General features: G+C 43.5%; 1 protein-coding gene across 1 annotated transcript in view; it reads right to left on the reverse strand.

Annotated features, from left to right (window-relative positions):
• LOC123020557 (desmoglein-2-like) overlaps positions 1 to 12,569 on the reverse strand; it is a 38,112-nt gene extending 25,543 nt beyond the window's left edge. Inside the window, exon 1 of the mRNA XM_044424429.1 lies at positions 12,380 to 12,569. Coding sequence (XP_044280364.1) covers positions 12,380 to 12,427 — 48 coding nt within the window. The 5' untranslated portion in view covers positions 12,428 to 12,569. The remainder of the gene's footprint in view (positions 1 to 12,379) is intronic.
• Between the last annotated feature and the right edge of the window lie 8,618 nt (positions 12,570 to 21,187).

Consider the following 21,187-nt stretch of genomic DNA (forward strand, 5'->3'; position numbering starts at 1 on the left):
AGAAACAGTTGAAGGGGACGTAGTCGTAGCTTGGCATGAGGGACCACAGCGATGGAAGCAGACATGTGCCCCAAAAGGCTTTGAATAGATCGGGCAGGAACGGTTCTTGCTTGCCGAATTCGAGTAATGCAATGAGCAATCGCATATCGTCTGTCTCGAGGAAGAAAGGCTCTTGCCGACGTCGAATCCAGCACACTGGAGGAAGATTCAGCCGATGACTCCGATCTGCCACATTCTCTAGATGGGGCGTTCGGGGCATCTCTGGGAGTCGAAGGGAAACGCTCCCGATGGGCTGGTGGCGAAGATCGTTCCCTGGTCGGGAAGCAGGCTGCAGAGTAGTACTCTTCTCATCTCGGAACGGAGGAGTATCTAGAGTGGTACCAATCATCCGATCTCGCATCCGAGGAACGGCTCCTACGGCTTCCTGGAGGGGAGATGGTGATACCAGTATCCATCTGTACCGACGGCATTGGGGTTGGTGATCGAGCTCTAGGTGGAGAGTCTCTTATCTCCCCATCAGAGATGGAACCCCTCCTCGATTCCATGACGGGTTCGACAGCCAGCCAGCGTGGTGAACCCGGTGGGGTGACCCTCATAGCCTCCTGGATGGTCGGTACTGAGGGAGTCGGTTCCGAGACCGGTATCGGGATCGAAGACAAGGCCGAGCCCGAATGGCGTTGTTTTGCCTGCTCAGGGTTCCTCGGCTTTTTAGTCGGTTTGCTCGTCTTGCCCTTCTTGGCCTTCTTATGCACAGGGTGTTTATCTGAATCACTGTGCTTTCTCTTCTCCTTTTGTTTCCTCGGCAGGGAAACAGGCTGGTCGGCCATAGCATGTGCGCCTTCCTGAGAGGAACGTGAAGGCGGAGCAATGGAGGAGGCCGGGCATTGCGGCAAATCAGCCGAAGTTGGACGGCCTTCAGGTGGGGCCACAACAGTGGAAGACTTAGCCACCAGGCAGTCCGATTGGAGAAGAGCCTGGTCCCACAGGAGTTTTCGAAGGCGGTTCTCTCTATTTTTTCTCGCTTGTTTTGAGAAGGCCAAACAATGGCCGCACTTATCGGTTCTGTGTCCTTCCCCTAAACAAAGGAGGCACAGATCATGCGGATCTGCTGCGGGCATTTTCGAGCCGCATTTTCCACATTTGCGGAACGCCACCCGTTGCGCCATCGTAGAAATTTTGAAGAGAAAGAAGATAGTAAAGCGGGAAAGCAATATTTTTGGTTTTTTTTGTTTTTGTTTTTTTTATAGGAACGATAAGAAGAAAGAAAAAATAGTGCACGTTAAAAGAAATATAAGTGAAGTACTAACAACAAGAACATGGAATACAACTTGATAAGAGAAAAAAGGCAAGGATTTTCGAACAAGGAACGAGGTAAGTAATAAATCTTAGCGAGAGCGAAGCGGCATGAGGCACAGTGAATGGCGGTCGCAAAGACTGGAAAATGGTGGTCACTCTGCTCCTTATATACTGCTAAGGGGGGGGGGGAGCAGAGTCCCCGCCGAAAAGGAAACCGTTAGCTATCAATCTTCCGGCCAAAGGCACTGCGCAGGCGCAGAACCCATATGTGTGATGCACAGAGGCCACGACGAAGAACCCAAGTTACAAAACAAGCAGGACAACTAACTTACCATGCATCATTTTTGTGGCGATGAGATTCAGTAAATGCATTTCCTCCCCATTCCCCCCACCCAGAAATTTAAAAATAAACTATTATGATTAAAGACTAGCTGATTCATAGGCAAATCACTGTTAGATTTGAAATAGTAATGAGGCAAAATGCCCAACTGGGTTATCACTGAGAATAAACCTCTACAAACCTCTGCCTTTTCTCTAACAGACACGTTTATTACACATTGTGATAAACACAGAACTGTTGCCAAAACAGCAGCTTGATGTGGAGATTCTTCCTCTCTTCTCTGCACAGAATAGCACAGCTTACTTTGTCTTCTGATGTCACGGGACTGAGGGTTTCCCATGCCTGCAAGCAGAAACCACTTAGGCGCAGTGGGGCAGAACAGTCAGGATAGTGGTATTAATGCATCAGGTAGGCTACACTAGATAGGCAGCGTTGCACTAGGACAGGGGAGATCTGGGTTCTTGTCACCACTCTGCTCACTGAGTCACTTTGGGCCAGTCACTGACTCCTAAGCATGCCTACCTTAAATAAAATAATGGGAAGAAAGAGGTGGGAGAAGGAAGGGCCAGGCTCCATAGAAACCTGAAGTATCTTTGTTCTGTGTCCAGTCCACTAAAAGATTATGGGCCAAACAGTGGGAAAGCCAAACATTACTTAATTGTTCCCTTCATTTGGCTTGATGAGGAACCAGTGGGTTGATGAGCTCACTCCTCTACCCTGCAACCATTCTTGTTCTACACAGTCCCATGAACCAGAGGCAGCCTGGTTCTCACTGGCTGCTCCTTTTGCTCATTAACCTTGGGTTTCAGCTACACAATCCAACCTCTCCTTTCCTTCTAGCTCACCTTCAGAGTATGAGTTTTCCAGCTTGGAATGTTGTATGCTGAGCAAAATGGGCCTAATCCCCACATGATCACAAGGCCCTGAGAACATTTAATTATATATACAATGGTGCGATCAAGGATGTACTAAGTTGATCAGGTGTCCAATGCATATGGCACTGAAGAGGATATAAACTGAAGAAAATATAAAGAAATGATCCAAAATGTTCAAATGGATGAATTGTTCTCTTCCCTTGTCCTGTCTACTAGAACATTCTAGTCTGTTGACTTGTGCTGCACCTTCATTGTTTTAAAATCAATTCCTGGAAAGAGTATTTCAAAATCAGATTTCTGAACAATGTTAAGTGTAATTATGTTAAGCAATGCAAACATTTGCAAGACCTCAGTTGTTAGAACACAGGGCTGGCATCAATGCCTACCATATCTGGGCACATGCCAAGGTCTAGCATCCTAGCTGGCCCACTGCTAACTGCTGTCCTGGGTATGCCTTCCAGGTTTGGTTCCCCACCCCCCACCTGCCACCCCATGCCTCTGACCCAGCACTTTGAGTAGTGTTAGGCAGCTGGACCAAGTCCCTTAATGGCTTTCACCTATGAGGCTCTGTGGAAAATTTAAAGAGTGGCAGACCCAGTCCCCAGTATCACTTGAACCACTGCCACCATAGTCCTCCGACAGAGAAGGGAAGTTTACTAGAACAGTTTTTTCCCAGGCCTCCTTCAAACCTTGAATTAGGTCTAAAAGTAAAGCCCTTGGAATAATTAAACTCTGTAAGCTTCAGCTTTAAGATATACTAACATATGAATCTATCATACATGTAGAATCATTAATTTAGTATAATATTGTATATTCTGACTGGCAGTGGTCTTATAGGTCTCAGCAAGATTTCCTCTAACATTCCAAACTCTACCTTAGCTAGAGATACTAAGCAGTGAACCTGGCATGAACCCTGGCCTGGAGCTGCACTACCACAAGAGATTTTCAGTGGCTGTGTCGGAGTTTTAGATTCCCCCTCTTGAATGAGACTCATCTTGCTTCACAGCTAAAACTTTCCTTTTCAGGGGTGCTCTGAGGATGTGAATGGTTTTAAGCGCCTGCACTAAACTGTGTTTTAACTTGTTGCACTAGACTGTCTTCATTGCTGGAGAATGTCTAACTGCCATTTTAATGACAGTGATAGATTTTGGTGATTTAGGTTTTATTTGTTTTTGAACTTAAGAGATGTCATCCATCAGAGGTTGTTTAAAGAAAGAACTGTTTAACTGTTAAACAGTTCTGTTTTAAATAAAGAAACTGTTTTAAATAAAGAAACAGCACTTTCGCACAGACCTATAAGATAAAGGAGGCCAGGTTTATTACGCCCATATTTTAGTTGGGGGTTTGGAAGTTCACAGCAGAGAGCTGACAGGTGAGATGGGAGACTCTCCAGGCAGGCTCTGGGTACATGGTCCTGCTTTCTCCTACAACTAAAAGGAAATGCTCCACTCAGCATTCCTGAGTTTACCACAGTCTTCCCAACCTGGTGCCTTCCAGAAGCCTTAGTCCACAGCACCCAGCATCCCCCAGCCAACTAGGAGGTTGAAACATCTGGAAGGCACCAATATGAGGAAACTGAACTGGCAACTTTGCACTCTGCATACAAGGAGCCCCTTATGGTGAGCCCGTCTTACCTGCATGACACCTAAATGAAATGAGATTTTACAAACAGAACAAAAAGCATGTTCATTTGTTCACTGCTCACCTTTAAGGACCAGCAATATGATTAAATGGTCAACATATTTTAAATTGATTTAAATTAATTAGCTTTCATTTGTTCATATTGTTAATACTTTTGCTTTTTCAATCATTCTCTTGACCTTTCTTTTTATATGAAACTCCTTTTCCACCCAGTCTGATTTCTCATAGACAACAATACACTAAAAGGAAAAGCATGCTGAGATGAAAAGGCAGAGCTTACAGCCACTTCTATATTTTCAGGGGTTGGGAAATGTGCTTTATGTTCTGGGTTTTAACTTGGGAAGATACATGCCCATATATGACTCTGGACATAGGACAATACTGTGTTATACAGGAATCCAGCAGAGTATGTAATATTTATTTGAGACACTCCCTGTCTTCAGGGCAGAGCTCTATGTATCCAACAATAAATCTTTGTTTCTCAAGTCCTAGTAGGTTCCTAGGAGGTGTGCCAGCTCAGGAGAAGTTTCTGTTTCCGGGTAGATATCTTTGTTTTGGATAAGAAATGCTTTGTTCAGTGTCAAAGTCTATCCTTCCCTTACATGACGAACAGTTCTGTCACGGCATGGTTAAGCCTGACTCAACACCTTCAGGACTGTACAAGCATGAACAAGGAGAAAGATCCCTTACAGGTTGTCTGGCAGTTTGGTTTCAGAATAGAAGATCTCTATCTTAGGGATGTGTGAGAATAAACTTTCTGTTCAGTTTTGATAAGAATTTACCAAAATCTGTAAAATTCTCCACAGTCCAGACAAACAAACAAACAAACAAACAAACAAATTCCCTCACCTTGAGGGTTAAAAATGGAATGTGGAAAAAGCCAAAGCATCCATCAAGGCCCAAGGATCTCAGGGCTTTAGCCTGAGTTATAGTTGCCACCTCTTTTTTTCTGACAGGCCCCCCCTTATATGAACAGCTTCATAGCAGGCAGGTACAACCTAGTTTCCTCCAAACTAGGAATAAAAAGCTCTACTTGTTGAGCTTGGCTGGTGCAATGGGGGAGAATATTTCTTCAGTTCAGTTCCGATAAGAATTTTAAAAGCTCTTCATATTCAGGAGAGAAAGAACTTCAGAGAAAAGAGTCAAATACAGCAGAAACAAAACCAAGAGATGTGCCCAGGCGCTGCACCAGCATTTGCACAAATACAGTGCAGACACTCCTTCTCTTGCAAGCAATTCTTCAAGAGTCCAAGCTAGGGCCGGCTTGAGCTAGGATTTTAACTCTGAGAGCAAGCAAATTACCTTATGCCAAACTAACAGGAAATTCAGCATTACACTTTATATAGTAGCTAAACACTGATACAAAAACGAGCTGTTCATAACACTTGACGCACAACTGCTTTCCCATAGAATTCCACTGTCTTAAGGCTCAAACTTCCTGTGATGCTCTGTCATTTTTATTCTATTACAAGGACATGGAGCTGGTTTGGGAAGCTTGACAGTAGGAAGGTAGTGGGGTTTTAAACCTTTGCCTCCATTATATTCCTGATCTAGATTGGTAGCTTAGAGTTGGGATGCTAGTGCCTGTAGTTTTCATTGCCAAAGTGTTCTGTTTTTACAAATGGATAATCATTTGCAAAATCTGGATTGGACAAAAGGTGAAAGCCCTCTTGCTAGGGTCCCAGTCCAGATGAGGCCCCCCAGCTTGCTTTAAAGTACATAAGATGAAGCTCCTATGTCTTCAAAATAATGTGTAGCTTGGCTTTAAACACGAGAGAAATAAGCTTCACAGTTAAATAGTAAGGTCTCCTTTACACACTGAAAATTCCTGGCATTGGCATGTCTGACCCTCTTCCAACTCCCTTCCTTTATTTTTTGTTGAGGGCCAAATCTGTCCTGAAATTAAAGGAATTCTTACATTTGAGATGCAGATATTTAAAAATCAAGCAGCATCTGTGGTGTGGAAGTATAATGATTGGAATCACATCAAGAGAAAGGAAGAACTTAACTCTTTCCTTCTCTATCATAGTGCTGATTTTTCCTTCCTTTTCCATTTTCTCTCTGTTCTTGCCATTAGGTTTTAGATTCTAAATCTGCAACAGAAACTCTTTTATGTTTAAATGTCATATATGTCATTGCATATATGGATACTTTGTACCTAAATAAGCCACCTGAAATTACTAAGTAGGGTATACAAACAAATGTAGATAAACACATGTGTAAATGAAGCAAAAACATGTACCATTCAATTTCCATGGGGGTAGCCCTGTTAGTTTATTACAGCAAAAACACTTTGGGTGTCAATTGTAAACTTTGTTGCAAATGTAATTTGGCTACTATCTAACATCACCTTCCCCAGTCCAATGTCCTCTAGTTGTATTGGACTGCAATGCCATAATTCCCAGCCAACATGGCCATGCTGGCTGGGAATTATGAGAGTTGCAACATGTCACATCAGGAAAACACCACACTTAGAAAGGCCAATGAAAGATACGTGAGGCCATTATCATTATTAATGGAGAGAAGTTTGCCACAACTGTCTCAGAAGAAGTATGGGAAACATATTCAATAATGTTTGCTATTTGTATTTCATTGTGAAATTCATGAAGAAGACTGTTGTTTTGACACAATTTGTCTTTTACTGAGGTATTTTTGAAACATTAAAACAATGCCACTACCATGATAGAACATGTGCCATGGGAGAAACCACTATTGTAGGTTTTGAAGTTTTGCAACCACATAGGCAGGGCAAGTACCACTAATGGAGGAGCAAGATTAATCTCAGTTCCTCTCCAGGTGTGAAAAGAAACTTAGGGAAATGATAGTGAGCTGGAAAAGGGCCAAAAGCTTCTTCATACCCCTTTTCATTCAGGACAGAACAACATAGTCAAGTGGCTTTGGGTTTTTTAAAACAGTGATGGAACTCTACATAATGGGTAGCTTGGGCAGGTTAATTTGAAGGAAGTCTCATTAATTTCAATCAAACTCATTTTCAATTAAATATGACTAAGAAGGATCACTTATTGTACACTATAGCAAAATGGATGTATGTCAAAGCAAAACAAAGACATCTCTGTTGTCTTGCATAACATGCATCTGCTGGATAAAAAATGACCTCAGCCGTTCCAGCAATTTATGCAATAACACAGAGGTCTTCCTTTTGAAAGGTTTTTTTTAAGGCTATTGAATATCAAAACCACAAAAAGCATCCCTACCTGCAAAAACAGTAGCTGATATGGGTTTGGGAAGCATGCCAAATCCTAAAGGAATGCCTTTCCTCATATCAGGAGGAAAGGCATTCCTCGTATCAGATTCTGACCAGGTAGGTAGTCGGTTGGGGAGGTCCTTCTGAGAATGACATCACTGGTAAAGGTTTGAAAATCTGATAACTCACTTTCCTAGTAGTGATACCCAGATTGTGAAATTATCTCCCCTCCTAGCTATGGTTGATTACTAAGCTACACTCATTTCAGTGCCAACTGAAGGGTTTCTCCTCAATAAGTCTGTGGGTAATTCGTTGATGTTTCTGCTTTAAATTGTATCTGCTTTTATCTGATTGTTGTGACCCAACCAGAGGCTATATGTAATCAGTGGGCATAATACTGATTTCATTAAAACCATGACCAGCAGCACAAAACCCAACCCCATTTGATCACTATATCTGACCAAGCAAGAGCAGCAGATGGAGGAATAGAGGGGCATGTGTGCTGTGACTACCCCCAATACTTATATATACCTTGGCTGAGCATGAACAGAAGCATCTCCTCTGTCAGAGACCCGTCCTGATCAGAGGTCCTGATTGCACAGAGGCTTCTGCTGGCTCTCATGACCCTTGGGTCAGAGTGGGCAGGGCTAATTTCTGAACAGGACGGGTGCCTTGCTTGAAACCTACATTTAGAAAGGAGAGATTAGCTATTCTCAAAGCAGCAGTTTGTTGTTTTCATGTCAAGAATGACATTTCCAGGTAAGTATGCAGATATAGTTTTGGTTATATTAAGCATTGCTTTACAGAAAAGGCTTGGCAGGATTAAACCATTTTGAGAGCATTACACTAATAAAACGACAGAGAAATGCTTTATTACTCAGGATGCAAGGCAAAGTCATTTCCTTTTACACTTCCTCAATTCAGCAGATGATGACAATCAAACACATTTTGTATGTTGCAAGCCCTCATGTAAAGATTTGGAGGAAACTGAAAATCTCTGAGTGCATTCCGTAACTTAACAAATTTCCCTCCTTAGGAGTTTCCTTTATTTGAGTAAATAATTGGTTATTATTGCCCAAGAAAATTGTAAAAACAGTTGGATCATCTGAGTGACAGCGAGCATCCACCCATTTCATTTCTGTGGGGCTTGTTACGCTGGGAACCAACTCTGGCATTTCAGGGATGAGATAAGCTTACATTCCAGGTTTGGGCATCACATTGATCAAATTATGACATTTAATACAGAGAGGTGACCAAAAGTCTGAGAATGTTTTTTTTCAGAATGTTGCCAAATAGGCAAGCAAAATAAAAACAGCCTGGTAGGTATGCAAAGTCCATGGAGCTCTTTTAATACCACAAATACAATTTTAAATGAAGGAATATTCTAGCAGATTCACTGTGGGAATATTCATTTAACTTACTTTTTAATTGACTGTTGATGTTGATATTATTATTTTAAATTGATTGTTGTTGTTATACTATTTTCTTGGGTTTTACTGTTTAGCCATTCTGAGAGCCCTGGGCTAATGAACAGGTTATAAAAACCTAAACAACTCTGTAACCAGATTAATTTTTATTGCATTTGTATTTATTGAGAGCTTTACCTTATAAATGGAATGAATGAACAAACCAATAATTAATAACTGTCTGAAAAATTCCCTTTCAATGGCAGGTTCCCTTACTATGGCTTCCACAATGATAGTAGTATTTAACCCAGTTTAGTTATTGCCAAGACATTCTGAGACTTTTCCCAGCAATCTTGGTTAGGTAATGGAAATGGATTCTATGGACATTCCTGTGGAACAGTAGGTAATTACTCTTGCTCTTTTAATTGGAGGAAACAGCCTAAGGACACAATCCTATTCATACTTTCTTGGGAATAAGTGGGTATAGTTGCAAAGAAGTCTGTATATATGTAAGCTGAGCACACCAAATATGCAAAAGACTTTTTATACCATCTAAGAAACAAAAAGGATATCCATTCTTCAGCTATTGATGGTGCAGATTGACAAACCAAAGCAAAATAATATGGGGGAAAGGAACAAAAATGGAAAGTATTCATAAAATTCATATTCTTGCCTTCTCATTCCAAAGTTCTTCCAATAATGAAGTACCACAAAGGGAACTTCCCTCCCCTGACACCAGTTCTCAAACAATAGTTTGAATGGCAAAGCAAATGGTAATCTGCTGGTTCAGGTGTAAGGGCAAACTGTGGCATGCGTTATAAAGGAAGAAAAGGTGAAAGGGAGTGGGTGAGCCTAAGACATTCTATGTATTTATTTATTTATTTATTTATTTAAAACATTTCTATGCTGCCCCCATCTCAACAAAGCCTCGGGTGGCGCACAACATAATTAAAACGTATACATAACAAATTAATACAATTAAAAATTAAAAAACCCGGTAACATCTCGGCTTAAAAATTTAAAAACCTATAAATACATAATAAGTTAACAATTAAAATAAGTTTTAAATAAAAAGGTCTTCGCCTGGCACTGAAAAACAAATAATGATGGTGCCAGGTGGACCTCTCTGGGGAGCGCATTCCATAGGTGGGGTGCCACCGCAGAGAAGGCCCTCCTCTGGGTACTCACCCTCCTAATATCATTCACGGAGGGTTCCCGGAGAAGGGCATCTGTTGCCGATCTCAAGGGGCGGGAGGGCATATTCTGAACCCTCCAGAACTGGTCTCCCCCAGCCTGGTGTCCTCCAGGGTTGTTAACTGCAACACCCAGTAATCTTGGCCAGTTGCCATATGACACATCTGGAGGGCACCAAGTTGGGGAAAGCTGCTGAAAACCATGTTTTGGAGGATCAAGGAAAACACTCCTTAAGTGTAGGAAAATGACATCCTGGAAATTGTCAAACCATCCCAAGACTTCGGTAATGGGATGGTCTAGAAAAGTTTTAAATAAATAAAATAAAATAATAAAATAAAATGCCCTAGAACAGCCAAGATAAACCTAGATTCCTGTTGTTATTAGAACCACTTCTGTTTCCCTAATCTCCAACAAACAACAAAGTACTGAAACACCTCAAGATTTCCCTCCAAGGGTCCTTTATTGTGTCACTATCTGGATATCTGGATATCTTTATTGTTCTCATATGCATGTCTTGATGTTCACTGCCTCTGTGCCTGGTCACTCTACAGATGAAAACTTTTAAGGAAATGAAAGGGGCTAGATATTCCAAAGGAGAGCTACTCTTCCCATCCCTGAAAGGATCACAGAGGATGATACTTGTTATTCATAGTAAGTGAGGAAGGTGTGCATTCATTGAACAACAGTTTGGAGTCATCCTGTTGCATACCTTCAGGAAATCCACCAACAAGGCATGAAGAAAACTGTCCCTCTCCCCTTGCTGTTGATGCCCAGAAGCTAGTTTTCAGTGGGCCAGAGTCTCTGAGTCTGAACATAGCATACAACACTCATGGACAATAGCTCTGGAGAGGATAACCTGAACTACTTTTAAAGGTACTCAAGGAAGTGTGCAACACACCGTACCTTTGGCAACCAACAGTTGAAATTAACAGTGTGTTTGCACAATGAAATACTTTTTATCTATAGCCAAACAATCTAATGGCAACCAATTTCAATTTGGATTCAAGTTCCACTAATCCAAGTGGAAGAGCACCTACCAGAATAGCCACTTTCCAAAGGATCCATAATCCCCTGAGACTTTTCACTGCCCTTTTATGTGCCATTTCAAGTGCTACAAATATCCTTTCTGAGGTGGGGTGACCAGAATTATATGCAGGATTCCACATGGGCCACACCATCTATCAACCGTCTTTGACCTAGTATACCCCAGATGTGTTGGACTGTAGTGACAGCTGGATTGTGGTCCCACATGCAGTGGTACCTTGGCTCACAAATGCCTTGGTTCATAACCAAATCAGGTCGCGAACAAAAATTTCATGAAAATTTTGACTTGGGTTGTGAACTCTGCATTGGGTGGCGACCAAGGTCGCAGCCATCTCCCCCACCCCCAGATGTGTGTGATCACAGGCACGCTTCTGCAGGAAAGATGGGTGCAATCATGGCCATCTCCACCCCTCCACAACCAGCATGATTGTGGCCTACCCCCCTGAGTGGGGAGATGGCCCCGATCGCAGTAGCATTCGTGTAGGGAAGACGTGCGTGATCACAGTGGTGCTGTGCCCGTCTTTCCTGCAGGAGGAATGGCTGTGATTGTGCTGCTTGTGGGGACAGGATATGGCTGAGATTGTGCCCGTCTTTCCCACAGGAGCGTGCCTGTGCCAGGATTTCTTTGAGAAGCACCACCCCAACATAACTGTAACGAACAGAGTGTTGAATCTGATGAACGATAATGTGGTCTCTCATTTCTGGAGGGTTATGCAGCGCAGGAAAAAACAAGTGACTATAGACAGGTTGTTCACCAAAATTGACCCTGCAGCTGGGTTGTCATGATGTGAGAACCCAGCTGTGAATCATGAACAAAACCCATGGTTTTTGTCTGGCTATGAGCCTTGGATTGTCTGTAGCACATTACTTTCTAAAATAGCGAAAGCCTCCAGATCTTCCAATGCTTCTACTTCCACGAAAGACAAGAGCTGAGCTTTTTTGGGGGGGGCGGGGGCGCAATGTAGATCTGTGTCCCTCCAATGCAGATTTCTGACCCTCCCCTAGGTGCGTTTTTAGGAACCCAGCCGCTGGCGAGGCTGCCGAGCCCTCCCCGCCGGGGCTAGTGCGCTCGGGCACAGGGCGTGGCGCTCGGGCGCCGGCGCAACTCCTTTCAGCCTCGCTCTCCTTCGCCTGAGGTGCGATCTTCTTCCCAGGCGGGCACGCGCCACGTACCCCGCACCCAACTACAAAACGAGCAGAATCAAAGTAGCAACCCGAAGCGGAAAGTTTGGCTCTCGCACAGCTCTTCCCTTCGCACTCGTCCCGGGCTGATCCGCTCCGAACCAAGCAGCCTCCCGAAGAGCCCGAACGGCCCCCATCGACGGCGGGCGGCGCGTCTGGTCCCGGGCGCCGGGGCGCACAGCGGCCGCGGACTCACCAAGAGCAGCGCGACGCCTGGTCCCGCGGCGCCGAGGGGCCAAGCCATGGCCCGAGCCTCGCTTCTGCCCCTCTCCCTGGCGTTCGCTCTGCGCGCAGCCCGATGTCGGTGACCAAGGCCAGCCCCGCAAGCCCAGCCCGGTGTGTCCTCCCGAAGTGGACTCTGGTCGCCGCTGCGGGATTCCTGATGGCTGTTGCTGTTCCGGGTGGCGAATATAGAATGGGCGGGCCGAGACTTAAAACGTGGGGGAAAGAGGCAGGAGACTCTCGGGGGCGGAGTAGCCCGCCTTGGGAGGGTCACCAGGTGGGTGCGGAGAACACCGCCTACTCGCCCAGCGAGCTTCTGCGGAGGCAGGGGTGGGGTATCGCCGCCCTTTCACCTGAAGGCAGCCTTTCCGGAGATTTGCGCCTGGCTTTGATCTTTTCCTAGCAGGAGAGGCCTGCCCGGCTCTCCGCCTTTGGAGCCTCGGGTGCAACCTGAGAGCCGTCCGCAGTCAGCGCGGCTTGATCTCCCAAGTTCGGCGTAACGTTTCTCCTGCCTCCTCTCTCCTCACAAACGATCACAAAGGAACGGGGTGCTTTTTCGTTTTACATCTTGCCCTGGAAACTGAAGCGGCCCTAAGGCTTGCGCGCAGAATTGCCCAGTTGAGGCCCGAATCGCTGGGACGCCATCTGCCCCTCCACCCTGCTGTTCAGGTTGGTGATCTCCGTGGCAACTGAGCCCTCTGGATCAGATGGGTTTGTGTGCTCATGTACTTCACCTCCTGTTCCCCGCAGCCCTGTACCTTTCTGCCTGAAATCCTCTTTTCCCTTGTCCATGCAGTCCTTTTCACATAGGGGTGCCCTTAGGAGGCAGATCGTTATACACACACACGGAGAGACTTTTCAGCATATGTGCATTAGCCTATGGAGAGGTGTACTTGTATGTATTTTTTATCCAGCAGTCTTGAGCCCCAGATCTTTTCTGTGCTTCACACCTTCCCAGAATTGCCTGGAATTCCTTATCTTGGTCCTGCCCACACCTGTCCTTACTTTCCAGCTGGATCAAATCTTTGTGGCTTTTCATTTGCTCCTGATAATGGTAGCACCCTGCCTGCCTTGGTGTGTTGTTGTTCATTTATTTGCTTTGGACACAATGGCAATCAGAAGGTGGGGTTTGCCCAGGAAAGCAGCTCCCTCAGTGAAGCCAAACCTGTGCTTCATAGAAGTCAGGGAGATTATCCAGAGTTTATCTCCTTTCTGATTCTTTGAAGAAAGAAGGAGAAATACAATATGACTGACCAGGGCTGGAGATTGTGTGGTGGCGGCAGGAGGGGGTGGGGGATGCATGAAATTCCAGGATATCTCTGGAACATAAAAAACACTACAAATCAAAACAAAACAGAAGTCTGTTAAAAAGTGGTAACTGAAATAGTGAATGCTGTTTCTTTAAAGATCTTTTTTATTTGCAACACAACAATAACAGTGGCAACAACAAAAGCAAAAGGGGATCATAAAACATTGTAATGCATAGTAATCATGAACGTTACTCTTGAAATGGAAAGGAGAAGAAAAAAGAGAAAACTTCTTCCACTCAAAAAAGGGAAAAAGAGGATTGAACTTTTTCTGCACATGTGCCTATGTGAGGGCACATATGCACAAGTCCATATAGCTAAATAGGCATCCATGTGACTTTGATGGTTGTAGGAGAGGCATTCAAATGTGGCAAGAACAGTGAGATCTTCAGTCCATTCAGGGATAGGTGCTGGATGAACTTCCTTCCAAGTCTGGAATAGAAGTCTCTTTGCAACTGCAGGGGCTTTCAATATCTACTTTTTCTGGACAGCCTCACATCACATGAACATAATTTAAAAGCACATGTACATCTATTTTCCTTGCAGGAACATATCCACAAGCAATGACTTCCAGACAAAATAGAATATAGCCACTATAAAATATTGCTGCATTGCATGCCTTTCTCTGTTTGGGAAAATTCGTGTAATTGGATTAGCCACTAGGAGACATTGGTGCCACTGGCTCAAAACTGCCTGCTTGGGCAGCAGGAAACAGAAGTTAGCCCCAGCCAGCTATGTGCATAGCTCACTTTCTTCATAGCTGGCTGGAGCTCTCTCTTATTCACTGCTGCCCCCACTGAATGGCAGGCATGGGTGGATGGGATGCAGCTGGCTGTTGCCACTGCTGATATGGCAGCCTTGCTTGCAAGGAAGCCTGCTATGTTGGCCATGAGCTTGTGCCAATGTTGCCAATGCAGTAGGCTCTGCCAGCAGCAGGAGGAGTTTGAGGCAGCCCATGCTGACCCAGTGAGTTTGCTGATGAGCATGTCTGCTGGAATCAGCGGGAGCTTGGCACAATTGCTGCTGACAACTGCCCCCAAGTGCTGCTTGGACACACTGGGGTGACTGTCAATGGTGCTCACCCAAGCAGCCTTTTTGGCAAGGTCAGTTAACCCAGAGGTTGCTGAGGTATTTACTTTTGGATGACACAACAACCTCTGGGATGGCTACCAAAACCTACCACAAGCCATGGGCTGTTTGGGTATCTTTCAAGCCCAGAGGTCAGGGGACTTTCTGTGTCATGTGAGCATGGATTTTCCATTTCCAACTCTGAACAAGCCATTTAGAGTGTAATCCCATCCATATTTAGACAGAAAACAGACCCACAACTGTGCTGGCTGGGCAGTGCTGGGAGTTGTGGGACTTTATTGTGTTTAAACATGTGTAGCATTTTGTCCTTGAGCTTTTGGCCAGTAAAGTCCGATGCTTCCTTTCATCCACCCTGAATTCAGGGCTGGAGAAAGATGCCTTGCTGACCCAAGTGATCAAAGAGATTCTGGGATGTAACTCTTAGAATGTAACTTTGAGGAGTGCCGCTCCCTTGCCACTCCTAAAATAAATATTGCTGACCCAAAGGAGTGTCTGGATTGTTTGTGAATCTGAGGCAGCACAACACTGAAGCTGCTGCCAGTAGATTTCATTTAGTGAGTTCCAGAGCTGTGAAACAGAAGAATCTCCCCGTTTTCCCTTTCTTTACACGGCTGACTGGTCCTAACACTGTAAGTGTGCAATCCCATGGGCTGTGCCCTTGATGATCAAGCCCCTGACCTGGGAGGCTTCAAGTCTTCCCATGCAGGGTGGGAATTGCTGCAGGGACAAGTTTTACCCCACCCACATCCTTCAGTCCAGCATTTCCTGCTACATAGCTGGTTTTGCCCATGTTTTGGAGGGGGAAAGAAGAAGGCTGGCAGATGTTTCTCCAGTCACCTCCCTCCCTGTGCACTGGAGCACCTCTTTTTCCTCCTTCCTGTAGTTCATGACTTTGGAGGCCAGCAGGACAATTCTTTCCGCACTAGCTGTAAGTGGGTTAAGAGGAAGAAGGATTTCCAATTCCCCCTCCAAGACTGGAGTGCTTGACCATGGGGCTGGAATTCAACCTAATCTATGGTCCCACAAAGACCATCTAGGAGCCACAGGATTGCTCCTTAAGGATTGCTTCTTAAAGTGTTATTATTTGCCTGCTCTTCTGTCCCTTTTTCCCTGAAGTATAACAGCCCCAGCCTTTCTAGTTCTTTCTCTAGGGAAGATGATCCTGCCTTATGTTCAGTGTTAGTCATTTTCTTGCTCTCAGGTAGTCATGTTCCTTGAGAGAACTTAAATTCATCCAGCAAGCCAATTCTTATCACTGCTTATAATAAAGAGCACCAGTGGTGAGTGTCAATAAGACTGGAGTCAAAACCAAAATGAAGCTGCTGAAAAAACAAAAGAATGATTTGCAGAACTACAAATCTGAAAAATCAACAAGGAGACAACACTCAACCGAAAACATGAGTACAGACCATGCTGACTAACCACAAAATACTGAAGAAAACATGGAGAATCACTCCCTCCCTCTGGCCTGTTTCACCTCCTTATAACTTATGAAGACCTAGCAGTAGGGATGGTTCACTGGCTGGAACCCTGATTAAAAACCCTGCTATTTGGAAATGATGATACACTGAAACATATTGGTCCACCTTCCACTTGTGCACTTAATATGAAGGGGAAAGATAATACACACGTAGAAATTATGGAAGCCAAAGATATGCCATTACTTGCTGGGACATGATTCACACCAACAGCTCTTGCTTTAGAATTCAAGCTCTTGAAAGCTGGTACCTTTTTTGGTGATTGGGTGGCTTAATCTTTCAGTTGGATTTTGGATTTTTTTTCCATATATTTCAAGGCCAACAGAGTTGCCTTTGTTTTGGTATGCTTTAGAACTGCTCCAATGTTTTCAACATTGTTTTCCAATGTAGATTCTTTGTAAAGGTGGAGCATTGCAGAGCACTGTATCTTAGGAAATCAGGGAACTTTAAAAGTATGTTAATTTGTTTGAATTAATAGAAAAGATGTAAAATGCTTAGTTTATTACAGAGGTGCTCCTTAAAACAGGATGAAATTTACATATTGTTAGCAATTAGGGATAGGACTTAGTTGTTTCTTGTTTTAAAGCATTATGCAGAAACACTGGACAGTTTGCTATCTGTTTATATTGGAATATTACCAGTTTTGTACTATATTACTGTACTTATCCAATTTATCAAGGTATATTTGCATTTTATTATCTGTAACAGAATTATTATTTTAAAAAATCTGAACAAGTGCCTCCTACATAGGGCCAGTATTTCCACCCCAGCCCACATCTTCATCTTTATTAAATGTTAGGAAGATTCGAGCAATTTTACTGAAAGAGACAGAAAGGGGGTGCTACCAGAGGGAAGCCTCCTCACTGCACCACTCAGGAAGCACTGTGAAGATATTCCATAATCTACCCATTCCCACAAGGAATTTTCTGTGGTAAGGAAAAAGCTGGAAAAAAACTGGAAGAATACAAAGAATGGTGAAATGTAGGCAGTCATCCTGACAATTCCCTACATTTGCCCCCCTTCAAACTGCTATTATGCATGAACCCATAATAGCAATTTTGGTTGACAAGCCATACACATGCCTAAAACAGCCAATTGGTTCTAGATGGCTTGTTAAACACAAAACAAACCATTCTTCTTAGGTTCACATGTAACAAGAAACCAGAAAAGCATCAGGCACCAATGGGTGCTATAGCTATTTAACTGCAGTGGAGTGTGCTGATCGTGTGAACCTGATCTATATCCGTGTATCAACCCCATTTCTTGAATGCACACCTTCATGTGGTGAGGGGGGTTGAAAGTGTCAGAGAAGCCAAGAACAATGTTCCAAGGAGTCCAACCTTCCTCACTAGGCTGGTTTCCTGGCAGGGTCACCCAGGATGGAATGGTCAAAGCTGGGATACCACACTAAGGTGCACTCACCCTCCTCAGGAGCAACAGTCACTTCAGCAGAACAGGAGGGATATTTTTGATGGCAATGTGAGAAGAGAAAGTCCTGAAGGGCAGCTAGTTGGCAGGAACAGTACTTGAAGGTGACACCGGTGGTCACCGTCAAGTACTGATTTTTCACAGACAATGGCAGTTACGCTCAAACTAACTCTGGTTGGCACTGTGCAAAATAAGGCAACTATAAAGCACTTCTGAAAATTTCTCATCTTGTGAACCCTATGATGAACAGTCCAAAATTAAACGAGATAGTGCCTTCTCCCAGGCTAGAAGGCACTCAGCCAGCTACTGGGGAAGAACAAAGGCCATATATGAATAGGAAACAAGACATGCTAAAAATTGTACATGACTGGAACAAAAAAGTACAAACAAAGCAGAATCCAGTGTGGTGGGAGAATTTGGCATAGGGTCCAAAACAAAGCAAGATAATGACTTCTCTGAAGGTAATGATCTATATATTGCAAATATATACTTCAGGCAACTGATCAGATGACTATATATGTGGACATTACCAATATAGAAATCAAATAGAATATGTAAGTGGAAGTGGTAGATGGAGAGGTATATCCTTAGTACCAAAGCAAGATTGTATTAGTGACCATGAACTATTAACATGAAAAATCAGCATAAATTTGGAAAAGAGTACTAGCAAGCATAGTGCCAAAATACAACTTTAGTAACATTCCTGAGGTTTTTAAAGTCCACATAAAGAACTGATATACATTCCTGAATTCTGTTGATCGGTTCTATTGAAGCGATCAGTCTGAAATCAGATATACTATTAGAGAAGAATGTAAAAATATAATTCCTGAATTAAAAAGAAAAACCTAGATGGATAACAGAAGAAACATCCACGATTGCTAAGGAGAGATGAAAAGCAAAAGGTAACAGAAATAGGGGCAGAATGCTGAATGCAACTGACAAGTAGAGAGAAAAAAAAGAACTGTTACAATAGCCAGTACAAAGAAATAGAAGAGAACAACAAAGTGGAAAAATAAGAGAGCTTTTCCAGAAGATCCAAGAAATCAGAAGTGAAAGTCTAACTTAGATTGGGAATAGTAAAACACCAACAGGAGAACATTTTATCTGACCTTGATTAAATATAGAGAAGGTGGAAAGAATACATAGAAGAACTATGTAGAAGAGACCCCTTTGAAGACAAATCTATGAGGAAGAACCTGCAATACTAGAAAGTGAAGTCAAACTGTCATAAAAGCACTTGGAAGGAACAAAACACCTGGAATAAAGAAGATAACAATATAACTATGTCAAGCTGTAGAGACTTTGTCAGTTCAAACACTAACAAGAACATGTCAACAAATATTGAAAACAAAACAATGATCCACAGACTGGAAACATTGAATATACTTTTCATTTCCCAAGAAAGAAAATGCTAAGGAGTATAGCAACTAATAGTAATAAGAAAACATGTAAAAGTAAAAATATTATCTAATAAAAATAATTATAAAATTAATGGAATCAAAACAGATTTAACAAGCAAATAACCCCAGTGTCACGTAAAATACATAAGCTAAAATGCACAATTTTAACAATTGAAATACTATGAAAATAAAAAGGGTTTTGTCTGGTGCCAAAAGGCATATAGTGTCTGTGCCAGGCACAACTCTCTGGGGAACTGGTTGCATAACCAGGGTGCCATGGTTGAAAAGGTCCTCTTTATGCCCTTCACAGCAGGGTCCTGGAGAAGGACATTAGGGTCCAGGCAGGTGTATATGGGAAGAGATGTTCTATTAGATAACCAGGTCCTAAACAATTTAGGGCCTTATAAGTTATTGTAACCAAGAAATTAAAAGATGCTTGCTCCTGGGGAGGAAAGCTATGGCAAATCTAGACAGCATACTAAAAAGCAGAGACATCACCCTGCCAACAAAGTGCGTATAGTCAAGGCTAGGGTTTTCCCAGTTGCAAAGTATGGCTGTGAAAGCTGGACCATAAGGAAGGCTGAGTGCCAAAGGATTGAGGCCTTTGAATTGTGGTGCTGGAGGAGACTCCTGCGAGTCCCTTGGACCGCAAGGCGATCAAACCAGTCAGTTCTGGGGGAGATTAACCCTGACTGCTCTCAAGAAGGCCGTCGTTATTTGTTTTTCGGCGCCAGGCGAAGACCTTTTTATTCAAGCGGCATTTTAACTGTTAATACTATTGGATTTTATCTGGCTAGGGCGGCTTATTTTATACTGTATTTTTGTATTTTTAATTTAATGTTTATATTTTTAATTTATATTATAATTATTTTAACTTAGTGTTGTAAGCCGCCCCAAGGCTTCGGCGAATGGGGCGGCATAAAAATGTTTTAATAAATAAATAAAATAAATAAATAGTGAAGATGAAGTTCAAATACTTTGGCCACCTAATGAGAAGGAAGGACTCCCTGGATAAAAGCCTAATGCTGGGAACAATAGATGGCCAAAGAAGAAGGGGATGGCAGAGAATGAGGTGGCTAGATGGAGTCACTGAAGCAGTTGGCGTGAGTTTAGGTGGACTCCGGGGGAAGGTGAAGGACAGGAAGGCCTGGAGGAATGTTGTCCCTGAGGTTGCGATGGGTCAGACACGACTTCGTGACTAACGACAAGAACAACAACAACAAAAGTTATTGTAAGTACCTTAAAGCAGCCTGGAATTCAACAGGCAGCCAGTGAAGGTGCATATCAATGGGGTAATATGCTCATGGCTTGGTGTTCTTATTAAATGGTGAACTGCTCTATTTTGAACCAGTTGCAATTTCTGGACCATTTTCAAGGGCAGGCCTATGCAGAGTGTGTTGCAGCAGATCAAGCAAGAGGTTGCCAGGGCATGGATCACTTTTGCTAGGTTTTGCCTGTCCAGGAGGACACAAAGTTGGAAAATCAGCTGAAGCTGATAAAAGACACTCCTGTCCACAGAGCTTACCTGGTGTTCTAAAGTCAGCACCCCCCAAAAGCACCCCCAGACTTCAAAACCTGTCATTTAAGAAGAGTGCAACCCCATTCAGAAGAGGGCAGATGTCATCCAACTGGACAAGGAACCCACCTACGAAAAGGACCTCCTTCTTGTCTAGATTAAGTCTCAGTTTATTAGCCCTTATTCAATCCATTACCTCAGTCACTGGTTCAGCCAAGCTAGCTACACTGGATCGGATGAAAAGGAGAGGTAAAGTTGAGTATCATCATCACACTGATGGAACTTCAACCCAAATCTCTGGATGACCTCTCCCAGTGGTCCCATGGAGATGTTAAACAGCAAGGGGGAAACTATGGATCCCCGCAGCACTCATGGTGCTAAAGCCATAGCGTTAACTCTTGCTCCCCTAGCACCACCTTCTGGAAATGGCAGACCAGGTAGGAGTGGAAAAAAGTCAAAGCTGTGCCTCCCACTCCAACTTGGCCAGCCTTTCCAGAAAGACCATGGTCCACGGTATTGAAAGCTGCTGAGAGGTCTGGGAAAACCAACAGGGATAGACTTCCC

Source organism: Varanus komodoensis, unplaced genomic scaffold, assembly GCF_004798865.1.
Source record: "Varanus komodoensis strain SLA01 unplaced genomic scaffold, ASM479886v1 scaffold14_1, whole genome shotgun sequence".
NCBI classification, from domain to species: domain Eukaryota; kingdom Metazoa; phylum Chordata; class Lepidosauria; order Squamata; family Varanidae; genus Varanus; species Varanus komodoensis.